The sequence below is a fragment of the Dryobates pubescens genome, chromosome 19, assembly GCF_014839835.1.
Source record: "Dryobates pubescens isolate bDryPub1 chromosome 19, bDryPub1.pri, whole genome shotgun sequence".
NCBI lineage: Eukaryota > Metazoa > Chordata > Aves > Piciformes > Picidae > Dryobates > Dryobates pubescens.
The window spans coordinates 8,602,929-8,618,610 of NC_071630.1; the positions used below are offsets into that span (position 1 = coordinate 8,602,929).

The window sequence follows — 15,682 nt, forward strand, 5'->3', positions numbered from 1 at the left end:
GCACTGCACTGTGTCTTTTTCCATAACAGGATGAGTATTTTACTGAGCATTTTACTCTGCTCTCATGAGACACCACTTGGAGAACTACATCCAGTTCTGGAGACCTCAGCACTAGAAGGACGGGAAACTGTGGGAGTGGGTCCAAAGGAGACCACAAAGATATCAGAGATCTGAAGAAGTTCCCCTGTGGGGACAGGCTGAGAGAGTTGGGGCTGTTCACTTTGGAGAAGAAAAAGCTCTGGGAACACCTTAGAGCAGCAGTCCAGTACATGAAGGGGACCTACAAGAAAGCTGGGGAGGAGCTTTTTACAAGGGCTTGTAGTGACAGAATGCAGGGTAATGGATTGAAGCTAGAAGGAGGAAGGTTTAGACTGGGGAGTAGGAAGAAATTCTTTGCAGTGAGGGTGGTGAGGCACTGGAACAAGTTGCCCAGGAAAGTTGTGGATGCCCCCTCCCTGGAGGTGTTCAAGATCAGGCTGGACAGGGCCTTGAGCAACCTGGGCTAGCAGTAGGTGTCCCTGCCCATGGCAGGGGTTGGAACTAGATGACCTTTAAGGTCCCTTTCCATCAAACCATTCTGTGATTCTATGCAAACCATGAACAGAAAATTGGCAAAGGGATCAGGATACCCTCAGCCTGAGATACACCCAGTCTGGACCTGTTTCAGAACAGGAATCCATGTTTGTGTTTTTGACAAAAGCTTAGCATGGCAGTGATTTCATTCCATTAGGAATCCAGTCCATGTGTCTTGTGATCCATGATCTAGAAAAACTAGCAAGCAGAGTAACAGGAGCAAATACAAACAACCTAACAATTTATCCTGCTTCAGCTAACTTTAGTTTAGCAAGTAACTGTTCTCTAAATCAAGGATTTTTGCCAATTACATCTGGGGACCGGTTCTGGCAGTGTTTTTTTACCCTCTTCCTAGGAGCCCAAAAGTCAGTGGATTTTTCATCTAGGATATTACTATGTAATTTAAAATATGTACTCAAGAAAATGAAAGTGAGTTAACAAGCAGCACATTATTCCTTGGATTTCAGCTCTGTTTTCCCCACCTTCCTCCCCTAAATCTCTGGAAAGCAGACACTTTGTCAGAGCAAATGAAAACGCTGTTGCATGACATTACGTGGGCCATTATTTTTACTCTGTCATTTCACTGGGCTCTAGTATAAAGGGAGTCTTCACACAAACCTCTGTTGTCTCTGAGAGTAAAATTTGGATTATGAATAATTTCAGGTGGCAAACTGAAGATAAATCTTGGTCCGTTGGCCGAGTCATCCTTGTCGTCAGCACTAATTGTTATAAATTGCTGCAAATGAAAAATACTCTGTCAACAAAGAGCTCCTTCTCTGGGCACAGCACATAGAGACAACACCCTGAGAAACCTCCTAGATACACAAAATTTGGAAATAGCAGATCCCCCTCCCCCATATCAAATGCCTCCACAAGTGTATGCAATTAGAAACACAGAGCAGACTCCAATCTAGACTAGGCAATCCTTATTTTCTATTCTATTTAACCAACAGAGTTCTAGATGTAAAGGTGAGATTCTTCTGTACCCATATCTGATAATCAGAACTAAATAAAATCCTATTCAACCAACAGAGTTCTAGCTGTAAAGGTGAGGCCTATAATTCCCTGGCTCATCCAACCGGCCCTTCTTGTGGATGGGTAACACGTTGGCCAGCTTCCAGTCTTCTGGGACCTCTCCAGTGAGCCAGGACTGTTGAAAAATGATGGAGAGTGGCTTGGCCAGCTCATATGCCAGCTCTCTCAGCACCCTAGGATGCATCCCATCCGGTCCCATGGATTTATGGGGATCCAAGTGGCTGCGGAGATCTCTAACTATCCCCTCCTCCTGGAACAGAGGGAAACTATGCAGTTCCCTGGCTCCTTCTGCCAGCTCTGCAGGCCAGCAGTCTGGAAGACATTCTGTCCTGCTAATAAAAATTGATGCAAAGAAGGTGTTAAGTACCCCTACCTTTTCCTCATCCTTTGTTACAACATTCCCCTCCGTGTCAACCAAGGAGTGGAGGTTGTCCTTGCCTTTCCTCTTGCTATTAATGTATTTATAGAAGGACTTTTTGTTGTCCTTCACAGCAGAGGCCAGTTTAAGCTCCAAATGTGCTTTTGCCTCCCTAATTTTTTTCCTACATGACCTAGCAACATCCTTAAATATTCTGTGGGTTGCCTCACCTTTCTTCCAAAGATGATACACCCCTATGGTTTAGTTGTTTAGGTGGGTTGGATTGGTTGATGGGTTGGACGCAATGATCTTGAAGGTCTCTTCCAACCTGGTTTATTCTATTATTCTATTATTATTATTCTATTCTTCTGTACCCATATCTGCTAAGCAGAACTAAATAAAACCCTATTCAACCAACAGAGTTCTAGATGTAAAGGTGGATGCCTACACAAAGATTCTTCTGTACCCATATCTGCTAAGCAGAACTTAACAGACTAAATAAAATCCTATTTAACCAACAGAGTTTTAGATGTAGAGGTAGATGCCTACACAGAGATGCTTCTGTACCCATATCTGCTAAGCAGAACTCAACAGACTAAATAAAATTCTGCAGGCAACTTGGCAGCTCAAAGGGAGTAAGCACAATGTCCTTTTCAAATTGCTGCACTAACTGCAAAAGTGCAGAGCCTGTGTAGTGGCTTCTATATGCTAACAGCTCCCTCACAGTGAAGCTTCTCCAGATTTATCTTTCAGGGATTAATCTGCAGGCTAAAGTCTAAAGCTTTGTATTGTGACTTTTCCCATGGGCGGCTGAGTATTTTACTGTGCACTTTAGTCTGCTCTCATGAGACCCCACCTGCAGTACCATGTCTAGTTCTGCTGCCCCCAACACAAGAAGGACATGGAACTGTTGGATTGGGTCCAAAGGAGGCCACAAAGATGATCAGAGACCTGGAGAACCTCTCCTATGAAGACAGGCTGAGAGTTGGGGCTATTCAGTCTGGAGAAGAGAAGGCTGCAGGGAGACCTTAGAGCAGCCTTCCAGTACCTGAACGGAGCTACAAGAAAGCTGGGGAGGGACTTTTGACGAGGGCTTGTAGTGACAGGACAAGGGGCAATGGATTGAAACTGGAAGAGGGGAGATTTAAACTGGAGATTACAAAGAAATTCTTTCCAGTGAGGGTGGTGAGAAACTGGAACAGGTTGCCCAAAGAGGTTGTGGATGTCTCCTCCCTGGAGGTGTTCAAGGTCTTAAGTAACCTGGTCTAGTGTCTCTGCCCATGGCAGGTGGGTAGGAATGAGGTGATCTTCAAGGTCCCTTCCAATCCAAACCACTGCATGATTTCTGTGATATCCAAAACAGGCTCCTAGCTAGGAAAGCTGCTCCAAACTATCTTCATTGCCCATGTGTTGGTGGATAATCAGTCAACAGCAGCCCTATTCCCTGCAGGTAGCACTGTATCTGCTGATGGCAGTTCCAAATAAAAGCACAGTGACATGTCTTTCTGGATGCTCTAGGCATTTTGCTCAACATTTCTAAATAAATCTTTGTTTGCTGCCACTTATTTGAGCTGCCAATACAAAACTGGGCTACCAGCACCCTGAGGAAAGCCACTCCTGCCCAGGGAAGGTGGTGGGCACAGCCATACCTGATTGCTTCGGGCATTCTCACAGACGAAAGCTTCGTAGGCTGCTGCAAATTTCGGAGCGTTGTCATTGACATCAACGACCTTAATTGCAACTGGAACTTTGGCTTCCTGGTGCTGTTTGTCTGCGGGAGTAAAGCAACAGCAACATGAAACAGAATCAGGAAACCCCCTCAAAACAAACAAAACCCCAGCTGTATCCAGGTAACAACGAAACAGGCTATGAATAGGATTTCTGTTGAGATTAATGCACTTAGCAAACACAGACAATTAGCAGACTGCAGAATTGATAGCGCTGGTTCTAAACCACCTGGGGGAAATACTTACGGACTTCAACTGCAAAGACAGAGATATTATGCCAAGCCATTTCTTCCCTATCCAAAGCTTTTATTGTCTTGATATTGCCATCTTCTGCACTAATGCTGAAGTATCTTTCCAGGTCCGTGTGACGATCGATTGAATACCTAGGGAAGGTTAAGAGCCAGGAATTAGATAAAACAAGGGCTGAGCAGCTTCATGCATCCAAGTTGGCTTAGTATTGCTATTGTTTTAAAATAAGGGTAAGAATCATACTTACTGTTGCCTTTAATAGCATTGTCAAAGGGATGATACGCATTCTTTTAAGAGGAGATTCCTCTGTTTGCTTTCTACATTTAGAACAATTGTTACATCGGAATATTTGTACTAAGTGAAGATCATTTTTCTTTGAAGTCTCTCCATTGAAGTCTCCAAATAGTCTCTCATTTTCATTCTCTTATAAACCATGATCAAACATCTACTGAGATATTTCTGTTTTCTTCTGTTTGACATTAATCATTAAGATCTTTTAAGTCTTCTGATATTTGGACTATTCAGAATGTTAACTGATCGTAGCAGATTCTACCATGCATTACCTACACAGTGTTACACAGCTCTGGTTTTCATGTCTTCACCTTGCAGTTCTTTGAAATGTTAACTACACCCATTAACCAGAGTTTCAGAATTTAACAGGACAAACAAAATATAAGTGAATAGAAGACTATGCAATGTCACTGCTGAAAGTAGGTCTGTGTAGGAAAGACACTGAGGTCCTGGTATGTGGTCAGAGAAGAGCAGCAATGAGGCTGGTGAGGGGTTTGGAAGGTATCATACAAGGAGAAGATGAGGGTGCTGGGGTTATTTAGCCTGGAGAAGGCTGGGGGGAGATCTTATTGCTCTTAACAACTACCTGAAAGGAGGTTGGAATGAGGTGGGGACTGGTCTCTTCTTCCAAGTAACCAGTGATAGGATGAGAGGAAATGGGTTTAGACTGGAGATTGGGAAAACCTTCTTTACTGAGAGAGTGGTGAGGTGCTGGAACAGGCTACCAAGGGAGATGCGTAGTGTCACCATCCCTAAGAGGTGTTCAAGAAGCTGTAGATGTAGCACTTCAAGATATTTTTCAGTGGTCATGGTAGTTGGGTTACAGTTGGACTCAATGATCTTAAAGGTCTTTCCCAGCCTTGGAGATTCTGTGATTCTAAGTGCTTGCCATTAACAATTAACTCTTAACAATTACTCAACATAATCTTTAAAGTACTGCCTAGACTTTTATACTTTGACAAAAACCATGCTGTGAGAACATCACAGGGTATTGTTATTTTATAGAAAACGTAGTTTAGATTAGAGTCTGAGAACACAGATATCCTTTCAGTTAGACACAGCTATGATGTGGTTTCTTATTGATAGGAGCTTTGAGAAACCTGTAGCTCATGGAACAAGAAATAAAACCAATGTTCTATACTTAACATTGTTAATATTCTGGGTGAAATTAGAGTATCACTCTGCCTGTATAGCTTGCATAACAATCCTAAAAGCTAAGGTTTAGAAAGAAACAACCAGCTGAAGCATACCTTATAGCACTGTTTGCAGCATCAGGGTCTTTGGCATGTACTTTTCCAACCACAGTACCAGATGCTGCATTTTCTGGCACTTCAAAAATATAACTTGGCTTTAAAAATACAGGTGGCTCATCAGCATCTTCCACTGATATCTTCACTGTTACTGTGTCCTTGAATGGCCCATTGCTGATGAACTTAGGATCAATGTGTACATTGGCTGCCTCTACCTTCAGACTGTAGGACTTTTTGGTTTCATAATCCAAGAGCTGTGAAAAAAACAAACAAGAAGCCAAAGCATTCCACAGTCAGGAGAATTAGAGTGTAAAAGCATCAAGCAGTCCCTTAGTATCCAATGACATAAAACAAATGTGAGCATCTGTCAACAAGCTTGGACTGAAATGTGTGTATTTATAAACATACAGACTCAAATGGAAGGAGCTACATTCTATGTATGGAGCAGCATAGGAAGGCACTCAAAATATCCCAACAGAGTCCTTGTCTTGCTCTTTGCTTGCTGAGTCACTCAGACAGTCATCTTTACTGGGAAAATTAACCTTTTCTTCATGCAGCCTTCCAGGTAGCACAAAAGAACAACGGTTAGGAAAGGAGTAACCACAAACTGCCAGGCTTGGTCTAACCCAAGCTGGCAGGCATTCCTTTAGAGATCTGGATATGGCTGGAGCTGTTATTAGCTGCACCATGAGACAGCACACAGAGAAGTTAAGTAATTCAAGTAGTTAGGAAAATATGAAGATGGTTTCATTTCTGCAGTTCTTTCTGTCCCCAGATCCCATACTGCTTTACAAAGGGAGGTGAAATAATGCCCCGTGGAGTAATTCTTTCGGGGGGCCTGATCAAAGCCACAGCATGTCTGCTTTGTCATTGACATCAAACAGCTAGAGAGCTGCAGTATTGGTAGCCTCAAAATGCAGGTGCTAACCACAATCCATGGGGTGTGCTAACACCAGAGACTGAGTGGAGAGACAGTTAGTCCATGTTTTAAAATACACAAAAGATACACTCCCATCTATGGAGCAGACACAGAAACTGAACCACGGCAGGGAGTTGACCAGAGGAGGTCTCTGGGTCTCTCCTTGAGAGACTGCCCTGATGGGCAGGGCAGGCTTAACTTTAAAGTTATGTTGCCTTCTCCTTTCAGTTTTGATGTTTTCCAAGAGGGATAACAGCTATCAAGATCGCAAATAATAATGCTTAAATAATGAACAAGATGCTTTATAATTTGCCATTTTCAAATGAATAGGAACATTTCAAAAGATCAGACAGATTGCCTCTACATGAAATCGCCTCGGTGGTGTTTGCTGCTTTTCTCATAGCCTGTGACTCCTTCAGAACAATATTGTGGACAATGCACAGCTGAAGAATTCAAACTAGAGAAGGGCATGAGGCTGTTCAGACTGAACATAAAGCAACAGTGAATGTCTGCTACTTATCAGCACTAGGCAAAACTTCATTAACAATGAAGCTGAGAGCATGGTATTTTACCGTGACTTTTTATTATGAATTCATTTAGTTTGGGCAATTAATCCACTGTACAGTATTTATGTAACTCTTCTGGGTTATTCTCTTCCATTCCAATTCAGCTAATGGGGAAATGGAATATGAAAGAGTTAATCACAGCTTTAGGAACAAAAGGAGTGAAATTGCATTTACTGAAAGTCTAGCTTACGTGGTAAAGCCATAGGTGCCAAATACTCTGTCAGCCACACAGAATGCCACAGAGGAGCAGGTGCTACTCACCTTCTTCAGCTTTACAACACCTTCTTGAGTCTCATAATCTGTTGTAATTTCAAACATATCCATTCCATCTCCATCAATGATGCTATAAGCTACTAAGCCATTTTCCCCAATGTCTGGATCTTTGGCCTTCACTCTTCCTACTTCCTCTCCTGGGACAGCTGCTTCTGACACTGACATCTGGTACACACCTGGTGAAGTAAAAAAGAAGCATTTAAGAGTGCAGTCTGCTCTCCAGTTGTACATTTATAGATTTAGCTTGTCTGTTCCAAATAAACACAGCCATATTTTTACATTTTCAAATCTCCTGCAGGAGTGCTGTGTAATACACAGCTCTGAGAAGTGAGTCTTCTGAGAAGAGAAGACTCCAGGGGACCTTAGAGCTGCTTTCCAATACCTGAAGAGATCCTACAGAAAGACCTGAGAGGGATTTTTCATGAGGGTGTCTACCAGTAGGACAAGGGGGAATGGTTTGAAGCTGAGGGAGAGCAGGGTTAGAGGGGAGCTTAGGAAGAAGTTCTTCAATATGAGGGTGGTGAGACTCTGGAATAGGTTGCCCAGGGAGGGTGTGGGTGCCTCCTTTGTGGGGTTGTTATAGTCCAGGTTGGATGAGGCCTTGAGCAGCCAGGTCTAGTTGCCAGGTGTCCCTGCTCACGACGGGGGGATTGGAGCAAATGATCTCTAAGGTCCCTTCCAACCTAACACATTCTATGGTTCTATGATTCTATGGACAAATCCATGTCAGCATTTGCAACACTTCATCAGGATTCATAAATTTGAAGAAAAGAAAAAAAAAAAACAGAATGGGATAATTTATTTATTCTCTTTGCCACACTTGTGCTGTTGCTACACAAGCACCCCAGGAACATCAGGAGGCTTACACCAGGCAAAGACTTGGCTCATTACCCATATGAACAACTGGCACATGTCATCAAAATAGGTCATTAACTCCAGAATCCAAAATTTAAGCACATAACTCATTAAGGGTTTGAGCAATGAACATAAAGAAAAAAAAATAAAAAAGGGGGGAAAAAACAAAAGGAAGAAAGGAGAGGAACACTTAAAAATATTAAGCACTGGGCTGTTTGCAGAAAAAGGTCAAAACCTGGTTTTGAGTTAGAAACCATTCCCAGTTCAGGTTTTAAGTTGGGAGTGAATGATTTAGTGCTCTTAGGCACTTCTACTAATTTTTAATCTTCTCCCAAAACACTCAGTCATGCAGCTTGAATTTGTAGTGAAAAATCCACCATATGATGGAGTTACTCAACAAAATACCATATCCTGGGGTCTCAGGTTAGGATTTAGTGTGAAAAGGGATGCTGTTTGTGAAAAGGTATGTTTGAGAGGTTTGCAAAACCTGGCACTTTCAGCACTTTCCTGACAGAATGGTAGAAAATGCTAAGATAGATTTTATTTTTTAGGCAGTTAGGAACTGGCTGTATCATTTAAGCTCTTGCATGAGGGTCCAGGAAGCTGCAACACTGGGAGAAGAGCTGTTAGAGAGACAGATTCAGGACAGAGGAGAAACAGGGATGGTGTGTACACTGCACTCCAAAGTATAACAACCCCAAACCATGCAGAGATGAGATGCAGAACAGATGTGTGGGTCCATTAATGAATTTCCACCCAACTGTGAAGAGTGACTGTGTTAATGTCAGCCCTGATTAATGTCATACGTGAAAAGTAAATAGCACAGGTATAAAGAAAAGGACTTTATTTGACCACCAGCAAAACATTCCAACCCCTGATTGAAACAAAATATACATAATTGTACTAAGTTTAGTTTGCATTGCCAAGGTAAATGCAAGTCTTGAGGAGTATCTTCACAGTACCACAGTATAACTAAGGTTGGAAGAGAACCCAAGGATCATCAAGTCCAACCTGTCTCCACAGACCTCATAACTAGACCATGGCACCAAGTGCCACGTCCAATCCCCTCTTGAACACCTCCAGGGACAGTGACTCCACCACCTCCCTGGGCAGCCCATTCCAATGACGAACGACTCGCTCAGTGAAGAACTTTCTCCTCACTTCGAGTCCTAACCTCCCCTGGCGCAGCTTGAGACTGTGTCCCCTTGTTCGGGTGCTGGTTGCCTGGGAGAAGAGACCAACCCCTTCCTGGCTACAACCACCTTTCAGGTAGTTGTAGACTTTTGCCCTCATGGGCATTCACTGTTCATTGAAAACATTTTTAGAAGTCATTGTGAGGGTGACAGAGCCCTGGAGCAGGCTGCCCAGAGAGGTGGTGGAGTTTCCTTCTCTGGAGACATTCCAAACCCATCTGGATGAGTTCCTGTGTGACCTAGGTGATCCTGATCTGGATGATCCTTCAAGATCCCTTCCAATCTCTAACATTCTGTGAAAAGACCACTGGCTTTTTCAAAATGGTCTCTACATCCATCCTGTAACTATGAGAATTATGAAACTGCAGCAGGGCCAGGAACAATTTCTAGTATTTCTGACCAATTTTAACACACAAAAGAGCCCTCAAGAAATGGGGCTCCTTTCTCCATTAACAGAGAGGTCCAGACTCTGTGTCTCTAATGATACCATAGGAATGTTTCTAGTATTTCTTACACATCACGCTCCATTAGTTTCAAAAATTAAGTGTGGGGCTATGAAACTTTGCAATGTAACCCTGACCTTAAAAAATGCTTCACTTTGCAATACAAAGCAAATAATCCAGATACTAAAGCTCTGCAACTTACTGGCAAAAATGTCCAAACAATCTTTCTCTGTTCACATGTGTGCTGAGATCATTCCTCCATTACTGCCTTTTGAATCACAGAAGGCCAGATTGGAAGGGACCTCAAGGATCATCTGGTCCAACCTCTGAAGCTTTGGGTTTGTCTAATAGCATGCAAACACTGGGACTAGTAGTAAATGTGAGGAAGGATCTTGTTGCTACTTACTCTGTGGGAACTTTGGTGGGTTGTCATTGACATCTGTAAGTGTAATTGTCACTTTGGTTGTCCCTGAGAGGCCTCCCATGTGTCCTCCCATATCTTTTGCCTGTATTACAACGTGATACTCTTCCTTAGCTTCTCTGTCCATGTTTGGAAGGGCAGTTCGGATAATTCCTACAAACACAAAAGAAAATAGGGAACAGATCAGTTTTGACAGCTTCACATCACAGAAATATAATTGGATACCGTGGTTTGAGCATGCATTAAAACACAGCAGTTTTGGTGGTGATGGTGCAGATTCTGTTTTCCCATCGCTGTGAGTCATGCTATGCAAGGAAAGCAGAACATATGCTCACAGCTTCACACATTGCGTTGGGTTGGAAGGGACCCTCAAAGGTCACCTTGTCCAACCCTTCTGCAGTTGGCAGGGGCACCTCCAACTAGTTCAGACATCGATTCTCAACACAGCTGAACACGCCTGGAGAATGGCAGTTCAGCACAGCCTCTGCCATCTCTGTCACACCATGCCATACCACAAAAGAAATAGTGTCACCTATCTAGTGCAGAAGAGATGGGACAAACCTGCAAAAGAGCTCAGCTAGAATCAAGTACATTACGGAAAGTGTGGCCAGCAGGTCAAGGGAGGTTCTCCTCCCACTCTACTCTGCAGAGGTGAGACCACAGCTGGAGTATTGTGTCCAGTTCTGGGCTCCCCAGTTCACAAGGGACAGGGATATACTGGAGAGTGTCCAATGGAGGCTACAAGGACAAAGAAGAGAATCTGTCTAATGAGGAAAGGCTGAGAGGCTTGGGGCTGTTTACTCTGAAGAAGAGAAGGCTGAGTGGAGATCTTATTGATTTTATGAATATCTGAAGGGTGGGTGTCAAGAAAGGGCCAGGCTTTTTTTCAGTGGTGTCCTGTGATAGGACAAGGGGTAATGGATACAAACTAGAACCCAGGAAGTTCTCCCTCAACATGAGGAAAAACTGCTTTGCTGTGAGCATGCTGGAGCACTGGAACAGGCTGTCCAGAGAGGCTGTGGATTCTCCTCTGGATACTTTCAAAAACCCATCTGGATGTGTTCCTTTGTGGCCTGCCCTGGGTGATCCTGCTCCAGCAGGGGAGTTGGACTCAGTGATCTCCAGAGGTCCCTCCAACCTCTACCATTCTATGACTCTATGCCTCTAAGACAGAGCAAAGGACACTTTGCTGAAACAAATCAGTAGATAAACCCAACTGTACTGCCTCAGTCAGTAAAGTCAGTTCTTCCTTTTAATGCATTCCAGTTATGAGGTCCTACTCAAACAAAGTGCTCAATAATACCTGTTTGAGCTTCCACCGAGAAGTACGGCTGACCTTCAAGAATACTGTAAACCAATTTGGCACTGTTCCCATAGGTAGGATCATCAGCATCTGAAGCTGTTACCTGAATAACTGATGTACCTAAAAAAATGGAAAGCAAACCCAGAAGGAATACAGTCAGAGTCAAAGATGTCTGTAAGAAGCATGCAGAGAAGCTTTCAGCCACACAGCAGAACTACTTCTTAACTTTTTTATTTCCAGGTTTGGTAAAGGGAAAGAAAAATTACTTGGCAATTTGTATCCAACAAAACAGAGTCATACAAAAAGGTTTGCCACCAGCTGGGATGTGGATTAATGTTCTAAGCAGTGAAGATATAAATGTCAGCAGTCATGCTGCACCATTACGGGTTTTTTCCCTCAGCAGTTAAAGCGTTATATTGCTTCTGTCATTAGACAGCCAAACAACAGTTTTCTTTTTACATTTTCCTCAGTAAGTCTCAGAGAAATAATTCCTGTGGAAGTGTCTGAGACAGACACAAGCTCAAACAGAAGATGAAAATGGAATAGATAGTGTGGCAGTAACTCTTTAGCTTTATTTCGCAGCTCTGCTGAAGGAATGATCTTGATGTTTACCCTAGAGGAATTTGCACTCTCTAAATTCCAGAGGACATTCACATTGCATCCCAGGAGGAAATGGTCCTGTTCTAAGAAGCATTGAGAGCTACTTCAAGCATGACAGTCAGTAACTGTGAGGGGCTAGATCTGGTCAGCAGATTTAGACAAAGTCACTGGCTGAGCATGAAGTAAATTTTACTTTCCATATGTCTAGATAAGAATTAAGTAAACCTAAGACATACTGACAACATCTTCATGGGCCCAGGAACTGAACATTTATGAGTACTTACCTACATTTGATCTCTCTGGCACATTGGCATGGTAGTTTTCATGAAGAAACTCAGGTGGGTTGTCATTTATATCTTGAACTTTCACAATGAATTCAGAAGGTGGTTCCAAAGGTCTGTTAGTGTTTCTGTCTACAGCTTGTGCCGTCAGAGTGTACTGAGCTCTCTCCTCCCGGTCCAGAGTCTTTGTTGCATGGATGTTCCCTGATTTGTCATCAATGACAAAAATGATTCCTGCTCCTTCACCTGAGAGAATGTATTTAATGTTTCCATCTCCAGAATCAATATCTGAATGAAGCTACAAAACAACAAGACAGACATATCTTAACAAGATGGTATACGCTTCCTATATGCCTTCATGACACAAAAGCTTTCATTAAGTCCCTCTCATTTTTGTTGTTTACAAAACCTCGTCCTACACCAGGCAATAACCCATGCTGGAACACATGCTGTGCACACATCTGCTCTGCATTCAGAGAAGCTGCCTGCAAAGACTTCCATGGTACCACACGGGCTGCCTAGCAGGGTTGTGGAGTTTCCTTCTCTGGAGATATTCAAAACCTGTCTGCATGTGCTCCTGTGTGACCTGCTCTAGGTGACCCTGCTTTGGCAGGGGGGGTTGGACTGGATGATCTTTTGAGGTCCCTTCCAACCCCTAACATTCTGTGATTCTGTAGTGTGCCACTGAGACCTAAGCTTTGAGATTTAAGAGAATACATGAGAAGATGAATTTCATTTATTCAAATGAAACTGGAAGAGCCATTTTTACAAGGATTTTGTACACTTCATAGGAATCATATTCTGCTAGAGATGCAGTGAATGGGCCAATCAGTGATTGCCAACTAGATTTTAATGTCTTTTCTCCCAGATGACTAGCACTAGAACAAGGGGACACAATCTCAAGCTGCACCAGGGGAGGTTTAGGCTGCGTGTTAGGAACAAGTTCTTCACCGAGAATGAGATTTGCCATTGGAATGTGCTGCCCAGGGAGGTGGTGGAGTCACCATCACTGGAGGTGTTTAGGAAGATGAGGGACTTGGTGCCATGGTTTAGTTGATTAGATGGTGTTGGACGATAGGTTGGACTCAATGATCTTGAAGGTCTTTTCCAACCTGGTTAATTTCTATTCTATTCTATTCTAACAGAAAATGAATAGCAAGGAGAAAAATAAAAGGCAACTTACTAAATAATAATAATATCAATTAATAATAGTAACTGATGAAGCAACAAGAAAACTTTTCTTACCCTTCCCACCAGTACAGGATCTGGTCCCGTGTACTCTTCTATAACAAAGAACTGATTCCACACCCATCCTCTTTTTGAACGATGCAGCACTTGTCCTTCCTTCCCTTTCTCATGGTGCCCATGAAGCGATGGCCTCGTGTGGTTCAGTCTTTCTGTAGCCGCAGCGTGGCTGTAGCACAACATGCCCAGGCAGATGAGAGCGGCGTGTAAACAGCTGTCCTCCTTCATTTTTGGTTAGTGTGTAGGCACAGGAGTATCCGAGAATCTACCCCTTCCACCTTGGAAGTCAAAAGGCTTGGGGCTAGTGAAAAGTTTCAGATCAAACGTTCTGCACATAAGATGCCTTCACCACACATTGAACACATCACTTTAATGCTCCACGGCTTCCCAGCTTAATTCCTGAAAGAAAGTCAAAAAAGGATGATATCATTTAACAAGTCCAAGTACTGGGTGCTGCACTTTGGTCACAACAACTCCATGCAGTGCTGCAGGCTAGGGACAGAGTGGTTGGAGAGCAGCTAAACAGAAAGGGACCTGGGGGTACTGGTTGACAGCCAGCTGAACACGAGACAGCAGTGTGCCCAGGTGGCCAAGAAGCCAATGGCATCCTGGTCTGTATCAGGAATAGTGTGGCCAGAAGGAGCAGGGAGGTCATTCTGCCCCAGAACTCAGCAATGGTTAGGCCACACCTTGAGTATTGTGTCCACTTCTGGGCCCCTCAATTCAAGAAGGACATTGAGACTCTTGAACGTGTCCAGAGAAGGGCAACAAGGTTCGGGAGAGGCCTCGAGCACAGCCCTGTGAGGAGAGGTTGAGGGAGCTGGGGTTGTTTAGCCTGGAGAAGAAGAGGCTCAGGGGAGACCTTATTGCTGTCTACAACTACCTGAAGGGAGGTTGTAGCCAGGTGGGGGTTGGTCTTTTCTCCCAGGCAACCAGCACCAGAACAAGAGGACACAGTCTCAAGCTGCACCAGGGAAAGTTTAGGCTTGAGGTGAGGAGAAAGATCTTTACGGAAAGAGTAATTGGCCATTGGAATGTGCTGCCCAGGGAGGTGGTGGAGTCACCAAAGGGATTGGATGTGGCACTTGAAGCCATGGTTTAGTTAGTCATGAGGTGGTGGATGATAGGTTGGGCTTGCTGATCTCTGAAGTCTTTTCCAACCTTATTGATTCTCTGATTCTGTGTTTCTGTGACAAGGAGAAGACTGTCACTTCTTTCATATTTCTGAGGTGCAACAGAAATTTTTATTTTACTGAGCAAAATAAAACTTAGAAATATCTTGGGGAAGTTTCAAGAAAAGGATTAGTTTAAGATATATGAATACATCTGAAATGCTGACTAATGAGTACGTTTGGCTACACCTGCCACCTTGTGAAATCTCCTGACTTGCTGGTTAGGGAAGTTGAAAGACAGAGAATCATATTCTCTCATGATCCCTCCAAATGGATTTAGCCCAAGATGCAAGGTAACTGTCAAAACACATCATTTATGTCTAAGCCCTCCTTGGAGCTTATGTATAAGCCTTAGCTATAAGTTGTTAAGCCACATGTTTAGATATAAAATAGATACCAAGACAGTTGCGTGTCAAGAATATACTCTTTCTACACATGCCTGGAAAAAGGCCTTTCTATGATCAACAGCCTCACATCCTGAAAACACCTGTCTTTATTTTTCTAGGAGCAGTGGCTGACAGAAATCCCATCAGAAGTTCCATGAAGTGTTCAAGAAAAGTGTGACCATGGCACTTGGAGACATAGTTTAATGGCCGTGGTGGTGATAGGTTGATGGTTGGACTCCATGATTGATCTTAGATGTCTTTTCCAACCAAAACATGAGTCTATGATGTAGGGTTTAGGCCTTTGAAGTAGCTCTTCTACCTCTGAGTTATCAAAGCAGAGAAGCAACACTGATTGCCAGTTCTGCTGTCTTTGTGCTGGTGATGATAAATGCCAAAACCCAATAAAAACACATTCAGATACTTTTGATATAAAATAATGATTGATTATTTGTTCCTGCTTTCCCTTTGATTTAAATTCCCTGAATTACATTGATTTCTTACATTCTAATAATTCTTAAAACACTAGGTCAGAAGTAATAGTT

The 15,682-nt window shown here is 43.1% G+C and overlaps 1 protein-coding gene across 2 annotated transcripts in view; it reads right to left on the bottom strand.

Annotated features, from left to right (window-relative positions):
* The window catches only part of CDH11 (cadherin 11), an 89,764-nt gene that overhangs the window by 10,502 nt on the left and 63,580 nt on the right, over positions 1 to 15,682 (bottom strand). For both annotated transcript variants that reach the window (XM_054169992.1, XM_054169991.1), the window contains 9 exons: positions 13,583 to 13,981; positions 12,341 to 12,635; positions 11,457 to 11,576; positions 10,139 to 10,306; positions 7,230 to 7,417; positions 5,484 to 5,737; positions 3,940 to 4,076; positions 3,616 to 3,737; positions 1,192 to 1,309 (listed from right to left, as the gene is read on the bottom strand). In XM_054169992.1, the coding sequence (XP_054025967.1) occupies positions 1,192 to 1,309; positions 3,616 to 3,737; positions 3,940 to 4,076; positions 5,484 to 5,737; positions 7,230 to 7,417; positions 10,139 to 10,306; positions 11,457 to 11,576; positions 12,341 to 12,635; positions 13,583 to 13,810 (1,630 nt within the window). In that variant the 5' untranslated portion in view covers positions 13,811 to 13,981. The remainder of the gene's footprint in view (positions 1 to 1,191; positions 1,310 to 3,615; positions 3,738 to 3,939; positions 4,077 to 5,483; positions 5,738 to 7,229; positions 7,418 to 10,138; positions 10,307 to 11,456; positions 11,577 to 12,340; positions 12,636 to 13,582; positions 13,982 to 15,682) is intronic.